Source organism: Bidens hawaiensis, unplaced genomic scaffold (assembly GCF_021521415.1).
Source record: "Bidens hawaiensis isolate Kalapana, Puna unplaced genomic scaffold, B.hawaiensis_p1.1 tig00016367_1, whole genome shotgun sequence".
Taxonomy (NCBI): Eukaryota; Viridiplantae; Streptophyta; class Magnoliopsida; order Asterales; family Asteraceae; genus Bidens; species Bidens hawaiensis.
The window spans coordinates 209,846-222,502 of NW_027492501.1; the positions used below are offsets into that span (position 1 = coordinate 209,846).

At 37.0% G+C, this 12,657-nt stretch overlaps 1 protein-coding gene across 1 annotated transcript; it reads left to right on the forward strand.

Moving 5' to 3' along the window:
* Window positions 1–5,829: 5,829 nt before the first annotated feature.
* On the forward strand, window positions 5,830–8,523 carry LOC143551368 (wall-associated receptor kinase 2-like). Its single transcript, XM_077041824.1, has 3 exons — window positions 5,830–6,691; window positions 6,784–6,945; window positions 7,042–8,523. The coding sequence occupies exons 1-3, from the start codon at window positions 5,836–5,838 to the stop codon at window positions 8,262–8,264; spliced, it is 2,241 nt and encodes a 746-aa protein (XP_076897939.1). The 5' UTR covers window positions 5,830–5,835; the 3' UTR covers window positions 8,265–8,523.
* The last annotated feature ends 4,134 nt before the right edge of the window (window positions 8,524–12,657 follow it).

A 12,657-nucleotide genomic window follows, 5' to 3' on the forward strand; every position in this document is an offset into this window, starting at 1 on the left:
GTGCCAAGATATGATAGTGGGGTTACGAAGGCCGCATGTATGCACCGACGGTCCCGCAATACTAATCACAGATTGTTTACATGCTCCACTTTAGTTACCGTGGGACACACACATGATCCCATGAGCTACATAAGCAGAAAAACTGATTATGGAAACTTAGAGCATCCACAACAACAAACTTTCACAAACATGGACATCACCGCCATATCAGTTTTCAAACTTTTCTTAAAAACCCCATTTTTTTCTACAACAACAAACCTCCACAAACCGACACGTCATCACATACTACTTTATATTTAAACAAATATAAAATATATATTTAATTATTATATTAACTATATACTATTAATCACTTATTAAATTATTATATTAGCCACCTAATAAAGCTTAAAAAAACTAATAATAATCTTTAATATATACCAAAGTCCAGGGCGCCCACCCACTCCCCTGTTTTTCATTTCAGATTAGATCTAAAAGATGATAACCATCAAGAAAAAGATACCCTCTCTCATCAGAGATTCAAATATGAATTATTCAAACTGCCCCGGTAAACAGATCGATCTCCCCAGCAATTGATCGATTTAAACCATTCGTCTTCAGCAACCAACACGAAGAGCGGTTAGTCTCCTTCAAATCGCTAACATCCAAAACTCGTTTATTGAAGTTGAAATCAATTTTTATTAATTAATATAAAGGGGTCATATCTATTTGTCCTTCTCACGTCTGCAGAGCCAAACTTCTTAAGAGGAATTTGGGGCTGCAACGGCTACGTCCGGTGGATCTTAGTCTGCCTCTTGCCAACTGTATCTGGACCTCGAGAAACCCACCCCCTTGTAGATGCTCTTATACACAGATGAAATATTTCTGTAACGGGTCTCTAAGGTTTGCATCTTCGGGTCAATGACTTACAGTCGTGGGTCAAACCGTGTTCAAGCAGATCAATTCTAGCCACCACGAGATACATATGTGTCGTATAAACTAACAATGGAGGTCTATGCCTCTGATTGTTCAAGGAAAAACAATAAGTAGGGTAACTCGAGTGCCAAAGCCACCCCACCACTGGCTACATACGATCCCCGGCTAGAACCAAGCACGATGTCGTATTACTTCGTCCTCGCCATGCTACTCTCCAAATCTCCACACTTCGACGAAGACCTTTGTCAAGAAGAAACATTCACACTTCACATATTACATCAATCACTTAAAGTACTTTATCTCTCTATAATTGTACTTATTCTCATGCGAGAGGGTAGTTACGAGAAGACCCACTCTTGTCCTTCCCGTAACGAGCTCACGGTGTTCTATTTTTCCGGTTTCCATCACCGGACATGTGGAGATTTCACTCATACTGTCGAGTTATTTGTTATTTGACCCATATCCTATGGAACCATTAGTCTAGCCTATCCAGGTTTAGATCCGTGCTTCTTCATTGTCTACGCGCCAAATTTGTGACCTGCGCGTCATCTTTTTCATCTTTGGATGGAAGACATCCAAACATAAGGTGGGCACACCTCAAAATACGCCTAAGGATAGGAACCTTATAATACACCAATATGGCTACGCGCCAAATTTTTGACCTACGTGTCATCTTTGGATGGAAGACATCCAAACATAAGGTTGGGCACACCACAAAATACGCCCGAGGATGGGAACCTTATAATACACCCATATCGCTACGCACCAAATTTATGACCTGTGTGTCATCTTTGGGTGGGAGACATCCAAATATAAGGTTGGGCACACCTCAAAATACGCCCAAAGATGGGAACCTTATAATACACCCATATGGTTACGCGCCAAATTTATGACCTGAGTGTCATCTTTGGATGGAAGACATCCAAACATAAGGTTGGGCACACCTCAAAATACGCCCCAAGGATGGGAAACTTATAATACACCCATATGGCTAGGCGCCAAATTTATGACCTACGTGTCATCTTTGGATGGAAGACATCCAAATAAAAGGTTGGGCACACCTCAAAGTACGTTCGGGGATGGGAACTTTATAATACACTCATATGGCTATGCGCCAAATTTATGACCTGCATGTCATCTTTGGATGGAAGACATCCAACTAAAAGGTTGGGCACACCTCAAATACGCCCGAGGATGGGAACCTTAAAATACATCCATATGGCTGTGCCAAGGATGGGAACCTTAAACATATTTTTGTGTCTGTAAACAAAAGGAAACTCTTAGCTGTCACCTCCACTTTTGAATGGCAGATCTCGAGCAACCGGAGAAGAAGACGAAGTCATGGGTTCGTTCATCTCGAAAACCGGGGAACATCGACTTGGATCCGACCCGGATCCATTCCATGTTTTTTCAAAGGGGATTATGTGGAGTTGCGCTTTGGTAGCTGAAAACCAGGTTTTCGGTGGGTTACGTGACGACTGACCTCCGGAAACCGCGTAGGCTCATACACCATCAATCATCACATCTTAAACTCTTGTTTTCGTTTCAACCTCAAACACTTGATTTTAAGTGTGGTTTCGGCTAGATCTACTACTATGAAGGTTATTAACCGTGGTTGGTGGTGGCGGGATGTAGTGGCAGGTGCCCCGTGACCTCTGATGTGTTGTTGATGTACAGTGGGTGATATTATTGGAGTACGACTTTCCGGTGGGTTTAAGCTCAGTTCCGATCTTGATGTTTCCGGATTACGACTTTCCGGTTGGGATTTTCCGGTGACAGGTGGCTATGGAGGAAGCCGTGAAGGTGGTCATCGTGAAGGAGATGATTATGGTGGGAGTGTGACGGTGGTTGTGGAGTTTTAGTGGCCGGAAATTGGGTTTCCAGAGCTTGTTGTAACTCCGACTGGTTTTTCGGCGACCAGTCACCAGTGGTCTAGTGATGACGGTTGCAGCTTCATTTATGATATATATGTTTTTTGTGCCTTATGTTTTAAAAGAAAATGGACTTGGGATGAAAATGGGTTCAGGCCAGCTGGGTTATTTTGTTTTGGACCTGGTTATTTGGGCTAATTTACTTTATTTTTGAGTTTGGTCCAGTAGTTTAACACTCAGATCATTAATCATTGGCCGATTAATTTGGGCCAGTTGTGTGAAGCAGTTTGGGCTTGAGTTTGTGATATATTCTTGGGCCAATGGATTATTTAATGGGTTGACCAAGGTAAGTCGAAATCAATCGGGTTTTCGTCATTGTTTGACCCAAGTGTTCAAAGTTTGTTATTTATATTTATTTTTCAAGGCGCTCGAGAAATTGCATCCGTGCAGTGAACTTCGAAAAAATTGGATTTGAATTTTAAGAGGAAATAATAAGTTATGTCATTCGATCAATGAAGCCGATAATTCGAGATTGATTTGTTGATATTCTAGCTCATGAAGCGAAAACTCCTTCATGAATGAAATTAGGTGGATCATACCTTAAGGGTGTCAATTGAAACAAAGTGGCTTCAGTTTTTATCATTGATTTGTAAAGCAATGTGACACGGTTAAACAATTGATATTACAAGTCAAGGGGTGATATTAAGGCAAAAAATTGTGACTTGCTATATTAATGTGGCAAAACTCATTAAATATATTTTGGCAAACCAATCGGTCAATTTCGGCAAGCAATTCGGATCCGAGACGAGAGTTTTGATGCAAGCGTTTAGCTTCAACGAGAAGAAAGCTTCTAGAATGTTTGGTCACTATGTTTAGCTATAAACAAAAACCTTGTATTTCTTTTATGATGTGTGTTTTAAATTAGGTGTAATCAACCACCCAATGGGAGCTCACCTTGGGTGAGATCGGTTCTTTTAATATTATCAATCTTTTATTACCGATTACGGAGTCGTTCAATATTATCTTTATATTATTTGTTCACTCATTTGTTTTTACTGCACCCGTCTCGATCGCATATCAAGAACAAAATGCGTTCGATGTTAGATCTGCTGTTAGGGTACATACATGTATGATATTTTAAAAAATCCGGAATATGTCTTTGTGATGTATCTAGTTTTAGATAATGTCTCGATAATAGTTTTTTTAAACGAAGCTAGAATTGATAATGTACAAATAATTGAAGTACAAACGTACATGATATCAAAACTACCTCACATTTTGTTCCGACCTGTCACAACGCGTAGGGGTGTTCCACTAGTTATTTTTAATTCAAGTAGCATAAGGAAAAGTCTAACCAAGTATCTCTAAACCATGTTCAAACTGATGTAAATTTTAGCTAGCTAAAACAAAGATGATATTGAATTACTTTTAGTAAGGCAAGATGTAGAATGTAGAATGTGGATGTGAGTACTTGTATAAATCAAATTAAAGTGATCCAGGAAACTGCTGCATCTCTGCCCTTAATCAATTATCTTGTAAACCTTATAACGACCACTTAAAATAAAAGGTTGACACGAAAGTGAACCGCAATCAAAGAACATCCAGAATTAAAAAAAAAAAAAATCGTGTGGCTGACCTGCGTATCTGTCTCGATCTTAAACCATTTAAACAACGAACTTTAAACGTTTGAACATTCTCCTTCTCCTTCTTCTTCTTCTTCTTCTTCTTCTTCTTCTTCTTCTTCTTCTAGAATTATCATTAAACAAATTAATTAATTAAGTTCATACTTACTTACATCATTAACCAAGTAACTAGCCAGAAAGTTCATACTTACTTACATCTAAATACTTAATTACATTTTTAGCAACTAAGAGGTAACTGGAGAAAGTATGGAGGGACTTGAAAGTTTTATTCTGTAATAAGTAAAAGAAATTAACTAAATTACACAAAAGATGGTATCAAACAGTTCTCTATAAGAGATCCAAAAACCGCAAACCCTGGATCCTGACTTTTATAAAATGATAGTTTTAAATAAAATCAAGTGATCGATGTTGTGCCATGTGGCATCATAGTAACAACAAACTAGTACTAAAATGCAGAACACATGTAGTTTCTTGGCCATTTCGAAGACATTTCACCTCACGTCAGCTTTGGTAGTTTCTTGGCCATTTTAGCCCACTTCAACTCATTCCATCAACCAGGATATGTATTTGAAACAATATTCAGTGTTTATTATAATTTTTTTTATATGTATTTGAAAATTTTTGATAAACAATATTTGTATTTGATAAAATTTATTCTAAATGATTAAAAGTATTTTAAGAACCAATAAACAAACAAAACAATTACTCCGTAAAAAAAAAAAAAAAAAAAAACTCACATTCTACTCAACCCTCCAACCTAGCACACATAAACTCGATTCACCCAGCCACCCAGGGCAGTGTGCCAGTATGCTCGCTTCTACTTGGGTGGGGCGAGTCGAACAGAGCCGGCTATGAGGCAGGTCGGGTGGTCGACAGAACCTGACCCGACACGCCGATAGGCTTGATTTTTTTAATATTAACTATATATATATTTAAAAAATTGTATTCTTAATGTCTAAACCCAAAAACTCAACTCATATAAAGGCTATTTTTTCGGATTCCGCCCAAACAATTTTAATAATTCTCGAAGACAGCACTGGAGTCGAATGTGCCGACCAATAAACTTGCATCTTTTTACTCTTATAAATAGCATCAAGTATTATCAGATACCTTTTTTTTACTAAATTACACTTATAAACCAATTTTCAGTGTTTATTATAATTTTTTTTTGTAATATCATTATCTCCTAAATTCATTGATTTTTTGTAATTATGGACTTCCGTGAATTATCAGAACACCCGTCACTGTATTATACTCAGTCCACAAGTTAACAGAGAAAACGATTGAATTTTCATAATGAAATGATCAAGTCTTCTTGGAATGTCGATATAAGATATCTCTAATCACCCTTCCCCAATCAAATACCATAAACCATAAACTCACAAGCACAGAGAAAGCAATTAACTATGAATTTAAAAATACTACTAGTTGCAATTATTGCAGCTTTTGGGGCAGCAAGTGCTCAAGACTCGCCGAATTGTAGAACGTCATGTGGCAATGTGAGTATTGATTACCCATTCGGTTCAGGTAAGGGATGCTACCGGAGTCCTGAATTCCTCGTCACTTGTGACAGATCATCCGGGGAAGACATACCATACTTTATAGATAGAACTACCGATCTTGTTATTACAAGTATTTCGATAAACATGAGTGAAGTGGAGATCATGATGTTTGTAGGCAGAGATTGCTACAACAGCATTGGCCCAGTCGAAAGTGACCGACCATATTTTACTTTGGGGAGCTTAAAGGAGTTCCGGGTCTCCACCAAGAACAAATTTGTAGCCATCGGGTGTGACACACATGCTTTTGTTAGTGGAAGAAGATGGAATGAGTCTAGAGATATTGGCACCGGGTGCATTTCTTGGTGTGGAAGAAACAATCATATTAAAAACGGCTCTTGCTCGGGAGTTGGGTGTTGCGAAGTAGCAGTGCCGGAAGAATTAAGCTCTTTTAATATGAGTCTTCAAAGCTATATTAACCATGCGGATATATTAAATTTCAACCCATGCAGCTATGGCTTTTTGGTAGCAGAAGGGAAGTTTAACTTTTCTACAACGTACCTGGCTAATTTTGAAAGTGAAAGGATGCCGATGTTACTTGATTGGGCAATTGGAAGCGTGACTTGTGACGAAGCAAAGGGCACGAATGACTTCTTATGCGAGGGAAACAGCGAATGTGATAAAAACTATACAGGTCCGGGATATCGTTGTCGTTGCCGTGGTGGTTATGATGGCAACCCATATGTTCTTAATAACTGCACAAGTATGTTTTGATTTCACATTTGGATCCTTTTTATTTCTTGCTAAAATTACACACCAATGAAATGACTGACCATTTTTTATTCAAATCTACAGATATCAATGAGTGTGAAATAGGAAAACATGATTGTAAATATAAATGCGTGGATATAGAAGGAAATCATACTTGTACTTGTCCAAACGGTTACTCTGGAGATGGTACGAAAAGTGGAACAGGTTGCACCGCTGAGCAATCCACTGTTATAAAGATAGTTGCGGGTAAATAATGTACCATATATTTTTATTTATATCTTAGGCTACTTTGAGTCATCAAATTATCATGCGTTCGTGCTAAGTTAAGCTTTCTTGTTGTAGGTATCTCAACTTCTGCTATATTTCTTCTTATATTTGTCGCCTGGTTGTACTTGCTACTGAAGAAGCGAAAGTTCATCCTGCTAAGAGAAAAATTCTTTAAACAAAATGGTGGACTAATGTTACAACAACGAATTTCTGGCGATAGGGGTTCTCGTGATCAAGCAAGAGTCTTCACCATAGAGGAGCTAAAGAGGGCAACCAATAACTATGATGCAAACAGAATTATCGGTAAGGGTGGCTATGGCACGGTTTATAAAGGAGTTCTTGCTGATAATAGAGTAGTTGCCATAAAGAAGTCAAAATTAGCAGATCAAACACAAGCTCAGATAGAGCAATTCATCAATGAAGTGGTTATCCTCTCACAAATAAATCATAGGAACGTGGTGAAGCTGATTGGATGTTGCCTGGAAACAGAAATTCCATTATTGGTTTATGAGTTCATTCCAAATGGCACACTGTCTGATCACATCCACAATGAAAGCAAGTCATTAGCTATAACTTGGGACACACGACTCAGAATAGCAACGGAAACAGCTGAAGCACTTTCATACTTACATTCTGCAGCATCCGTTCCAATCATCCATCGGGATGTCAAGCCAATGAATATACTTTTGGATGACAACTATGTAGCAAAAGTGGCTGATTTCGGGGCATCTAAGCTGATTCCTATTGATCAGACTGAGTTGGCCACTATAGTGCAAGGAACACTAGGCTACTTAGATCCAGAGTATTTGCAAACAAATCAACTCACAGATAAGAGCGATGTGTATAGTTTTGGGGTGGTACTAGTGGAACTTTTAACCGGTAAAAAGGCTCTTAGTTTTGATAGGCCAGAGGAAGAGAGGAACCTAGCAATTTTTTTTCTATATTCTTTAAAAGAAGGGAGACTCTTCCAGGTTCTTGATGAACGCTTGCAGCTAGATGACGTTCCTAGCGAGATAAATCAAGTTTCAAGACTGGCAGAAAGATGCTTACGCGTTAAGGGCGATGAAAGGCCTTCCATGAAAGAAGTAGCAATCAAGCTCCAAGGAATATTGGCATCAACGACACAAAACCACCCATGGGTGCAAAGTAGTTCAAACGAACATGAAGGTGAGTATTTTCTCAAAGAACCAAGCAAAGACTATGATTGTACAGATGGTGGCATTGTGAGCAATGCAAGCTCAAGCACCTTCGATAGCATAAGCAAGCTTACTATGTTACCCATTGCTAGTGGAAGATGAAGGTAAAGACTTGTATCTAATAAAATGCAGTAGGCTCCATCTTGTTTTGTGGGACATGTTGTTGTATCATAAATAAGTTTCATTGTTGCATTTTGTTGTTAGGTTTGTTAGGAAGTAATATATAGAATATATTATATATTAGGAAGATATATGTGATTATGATTGTTCATATATTTGTATATTATTCAAAGATTGTACTTGACCCTATATAAAGGGATTTATACTAATGAGATTGGCAAGCCTTGTATTATACATTCCTTCATGGTATCATGGCCTGGCTCTTCCAAAGCCTAGTCGCTAATTTTTTTTCTCCTGCCCTCTTTGTCAATTTCCCCTGATGTCTCTTCTCTTCGCTTCCTAATACTCAACGACGTATGGATGTGGAAGGTTCTTCTACACCAACTCATCTCCTATGGGTTACTCACTGTTGGGTCCGTGACCGGATCAAACAACACAAAAAACTAAGTACTAGTCGTCTTGGATCAACCTCTCAACTAGTTGGCAGAAACAACTAGCTAGGACCGAGATCTCGGATCTTGTGGTGTAAGTATGTGAGCCATGAGTTTAGATAAGGGAGGAGGGAGAGAGAGTTTGAGTATAAGAACAATAGTTTTGCAAGGGTTACAGATTGGTTGGAGAAATGGGTAAAGTGGCCGTAAATACGGTCCCCATTTCTCCAACTTTTACATTTTATCCATAAAACATACCAAGGTACGTAATACACCGACTCTAAGCAAATATAAAGACATACACAATCCTAAAACTAATATAGAATATTGATCCTACAATCTCCCTCTAGGATTGAGTATGTCCAGGAACCTTCATCAAGTTCCTTGCTCCGTCTTTATTACTTGAAATCTAGTACTTTTCTTGATTCAAGAGCTTGAACGAAATTGGATCTTGAACAGTTCTTTATTTTCCGATCTTGAAGACTTGAACTTCAATCTTATATCCTGGGAAGGATCGGCAACAGCAAATTTTAGAAAATCAGATGCGGGAGGCTTGACGTCTAATTTTCTTTTGTTGACTTTCTTGTGTCGGCTTGTTTCTTTGCTTTGTTCTTCGACTGATGATCAGTTCCTTTTAAGGTACAACCATCTATTGTCACGTTCTCGTTTTCGTTTAAACACTTCAGCATCTGCAACTTCGGTATCTGCAGCCTAGGACACTTGATCTTGATCTACATGTTCATGTACTGCGCGCTGCACAAAACTTAGAGCGAATAAGATTCGTTCACAAATCCTCTAGAGGGTCAAAGAAGAATTTTTTTTTCAAAGAATGCTCTTGGTTTGAAGTATTTGCAAGATAACTCTGAAATTTTAATTTTATTATAGACTTCTCATAAAATACCAATTCAGTCCCCCAACTTGTAAATGATTTGTTTAAGTCCCAGATTTTCAACGAACTTTGCATGAACGACCTTGACAGCAAAACACATGATTTTGAATAAACAAAGGTTTAATAAAATATGTACAAACACAATAAAAACATAAAATCTTTTTGGAATTTTCATATATTATAATATTTCGAATATATATATATATATATACATAATATTTTGAAGTTGAAACGTAAAATAAAACAAGAAAAGTGAAAAGATAGGAGTAAAGATGAATTTAATATTATCTAACGATAATATTTACATAATTTTCTAATGACTTCAATATTTTTGCGAGAAATATCACAATATGGAATCACATTGTCTATAATGTCCTAGATCACACTTCTATTTGGATATTATTATGCCAATAATCCAAAGTCGATTGTAGATATGTTGGTCCACTTTAAACTTAACAAGTATTTTGATTTCACTGTGATACGTTAAGGTATTAATTAGGCAAACTACTTGTGTGGTCCCCTGTTAATCCAACATGTTACAAACTCCATCATACCTAGGGCATAGTTTGTGTTCATCAGTATCACCCCGAATTGACTCCGACCCCTAATGATTGATCAAAACATTTTGAGCTTTCATAAACTCTTTGCAAACTTTTCTTTCAAACAATTTAAAGGTTGAACCATAAACTTACATGTCATCCGGACTTACAAGCCTTCATATAAAGTGTTAAGGTCTTACTTGTTTGCCCCACGTCACGTAGTTCTAATATACCCCTTTTTGTTTGATAAATTATCAACATTTTGGTTGTTGATTTTTGAATACTTTTTGAGTATTTTGCAGTTTTCTGCTTTAATAATTTTTGATATTTCAATATTTGAATCTAAAGCAAAAAATAATTTTAATTGTGACCAATCACTAACCGGCTCGTGTATGACTGACTAATAACATTTTTTCCTTCATCGTTATGACTTATTTTGGAGTCGGCAACTGCTTTATAAGAGTGTAACCACTAGCATATGCGAGTATTTAAGTTTATATCACTATGACACTTACTCATTTGTCAAGCCTATCTACACATCAAGCAATGATCTTGTTGGCTTTTGATATACTCTTTTCATGTGCTAGGATCATCTAAGACAATTTCTTATCATGTTCCAAAGGTCGGATCAATTTCTCAAAATTTTATATTTTTTAATTATTTGACTCCCTCTAAGAAGGAGCTCCCTCTAAATGAGAGAATATATTTTTGAATCTTTTTCTGATTTTCTTAACGAAGAATAATTAAATAATAAAATATTTTTGGCAAGTTAACTGACTCTTTTTTTTTCTTAAAGAAACTGAAAATCTTTTTGGTGAGTTAAACTTAACTCATTTTCTCTCTTTAAAATTGTGACATATTTGAAAAATATTTACAATTTTATATACAAAAATATATATATGATGTGTTAATCAAAATTGGTTGATGGCTTTAGTGAAAAGGTAAGCAAAGATGTTGTCATATGAACTATCTTAAGCATTCATTATTACATCATATAGTAAAGTTGAAGAGATTCAAACCGAAGCCCCAGCAACTTCAAACCGAAGCCCCAGCAACTAATGTCCGATCCATCACTTGGGAAACGCTCGACAAGTTGTGGTTGATCCATTTGAACAAGGTTGGCATTGTTAAAGCACAAAGTATGAAACATTTCTTTTTCCTTGTAGTTCTCCCATGTCGCTTATGAAAGACTCGAATCTGCCATTGAATGGTTTAGCATCAAATAGAGAGGTTTCGTCTTCCATCATATGTCGGGTGCAACCACTATCTAAGTACTGAATAACCTTGACAGTCCTCCCAGATTGAACCTACATTCACTAAGCGTTTAAATAAACATGGGTTCCCGAGACTTAATTGTCTCGAGAAAGTCGACCATAAATCGACAGAACTTGATTTTATTTCCTGAAAACAATTTATTTCTTGGCGACTCATCGCTTGAAGAATAGTCCTTAGGAGTCCAAGCACAAACTTGTTCCTTGGTTTTGACAATTTTGGACTTTTTTTTCTGAATTTTAAAACTATTTTCGGTGAATCCTCAGACTTTTCAATCTAGGATCCTTTTTTATTTTATCCTTTTTAGTTTTCCAAAATGGTTTTCTCTTGCGTTTTACTTTATTGAATTTGGATCTCACATCCACTTCACTGGCTTCACTATCAGCTTGATCAGTCCTTGAATCTGGGCTACTAAAAGTACCTTTTGGGGACTGACTAAGCTGCCTTTGAATATCAAGTTGTTGCTTGAACCAATGCTTGCAATGTCTTTCAAGATGAGAAGAATGACCACAAACAAAACAACATTTTCTCCTAGAAGCACTATAGAACTCATCATAACTATAAAATGATAAAATGGTTGGTGTGGTGGGAAAGGTTATCCGTGGAAAGGAACATGATTATAAAACACATTTGATGATTGACCCCGGTCATCAAAAAAATTAGTGTAATATGGATCAACAAAATTTATTGATAATGACCATAATAGTTGTTATCAAAACAGTTGTATGACTGAGGATTTTGTGATTGATTAGTTGTTTGAGAAAATAATCTTTTTATTTGGTGGCACATATTTACATGAAGTACTCGTTTGATTATCATTTTCAAACACTTTGCCTTTACTTGATTTATCCTCAGTCTTATAACTTGATGATGAACAACTAGCTCTATTCAGCTTAACAGGGCTTTCCACTGACCCACTTTCTTCTGCACAAACTGCTGAAGAAGATGAACTACCATTAGCACTAACTGAAGGAACAGCTGAATCATTGGAGCAGCAGGAACAAATGTCTTTGAAATTGGCACTTGACCAATACCATAGACCATTTCTTCCTCTGGTGGTGAGTTAAAACTAAAGTGAGGAACGCTAGTATAGTTATCATTAAAAGGAGGTGGAACTGCAGAATTATCATTGCCTATTCCTGTCTTTATTCTTAACTCCATTTGTGACCCAATTAATTTAGTTAGCTTTTTGGAAGCTAACTCAAAGTTTTCTATGTTAATTTTTCTTTGGGTTAATTCAATCT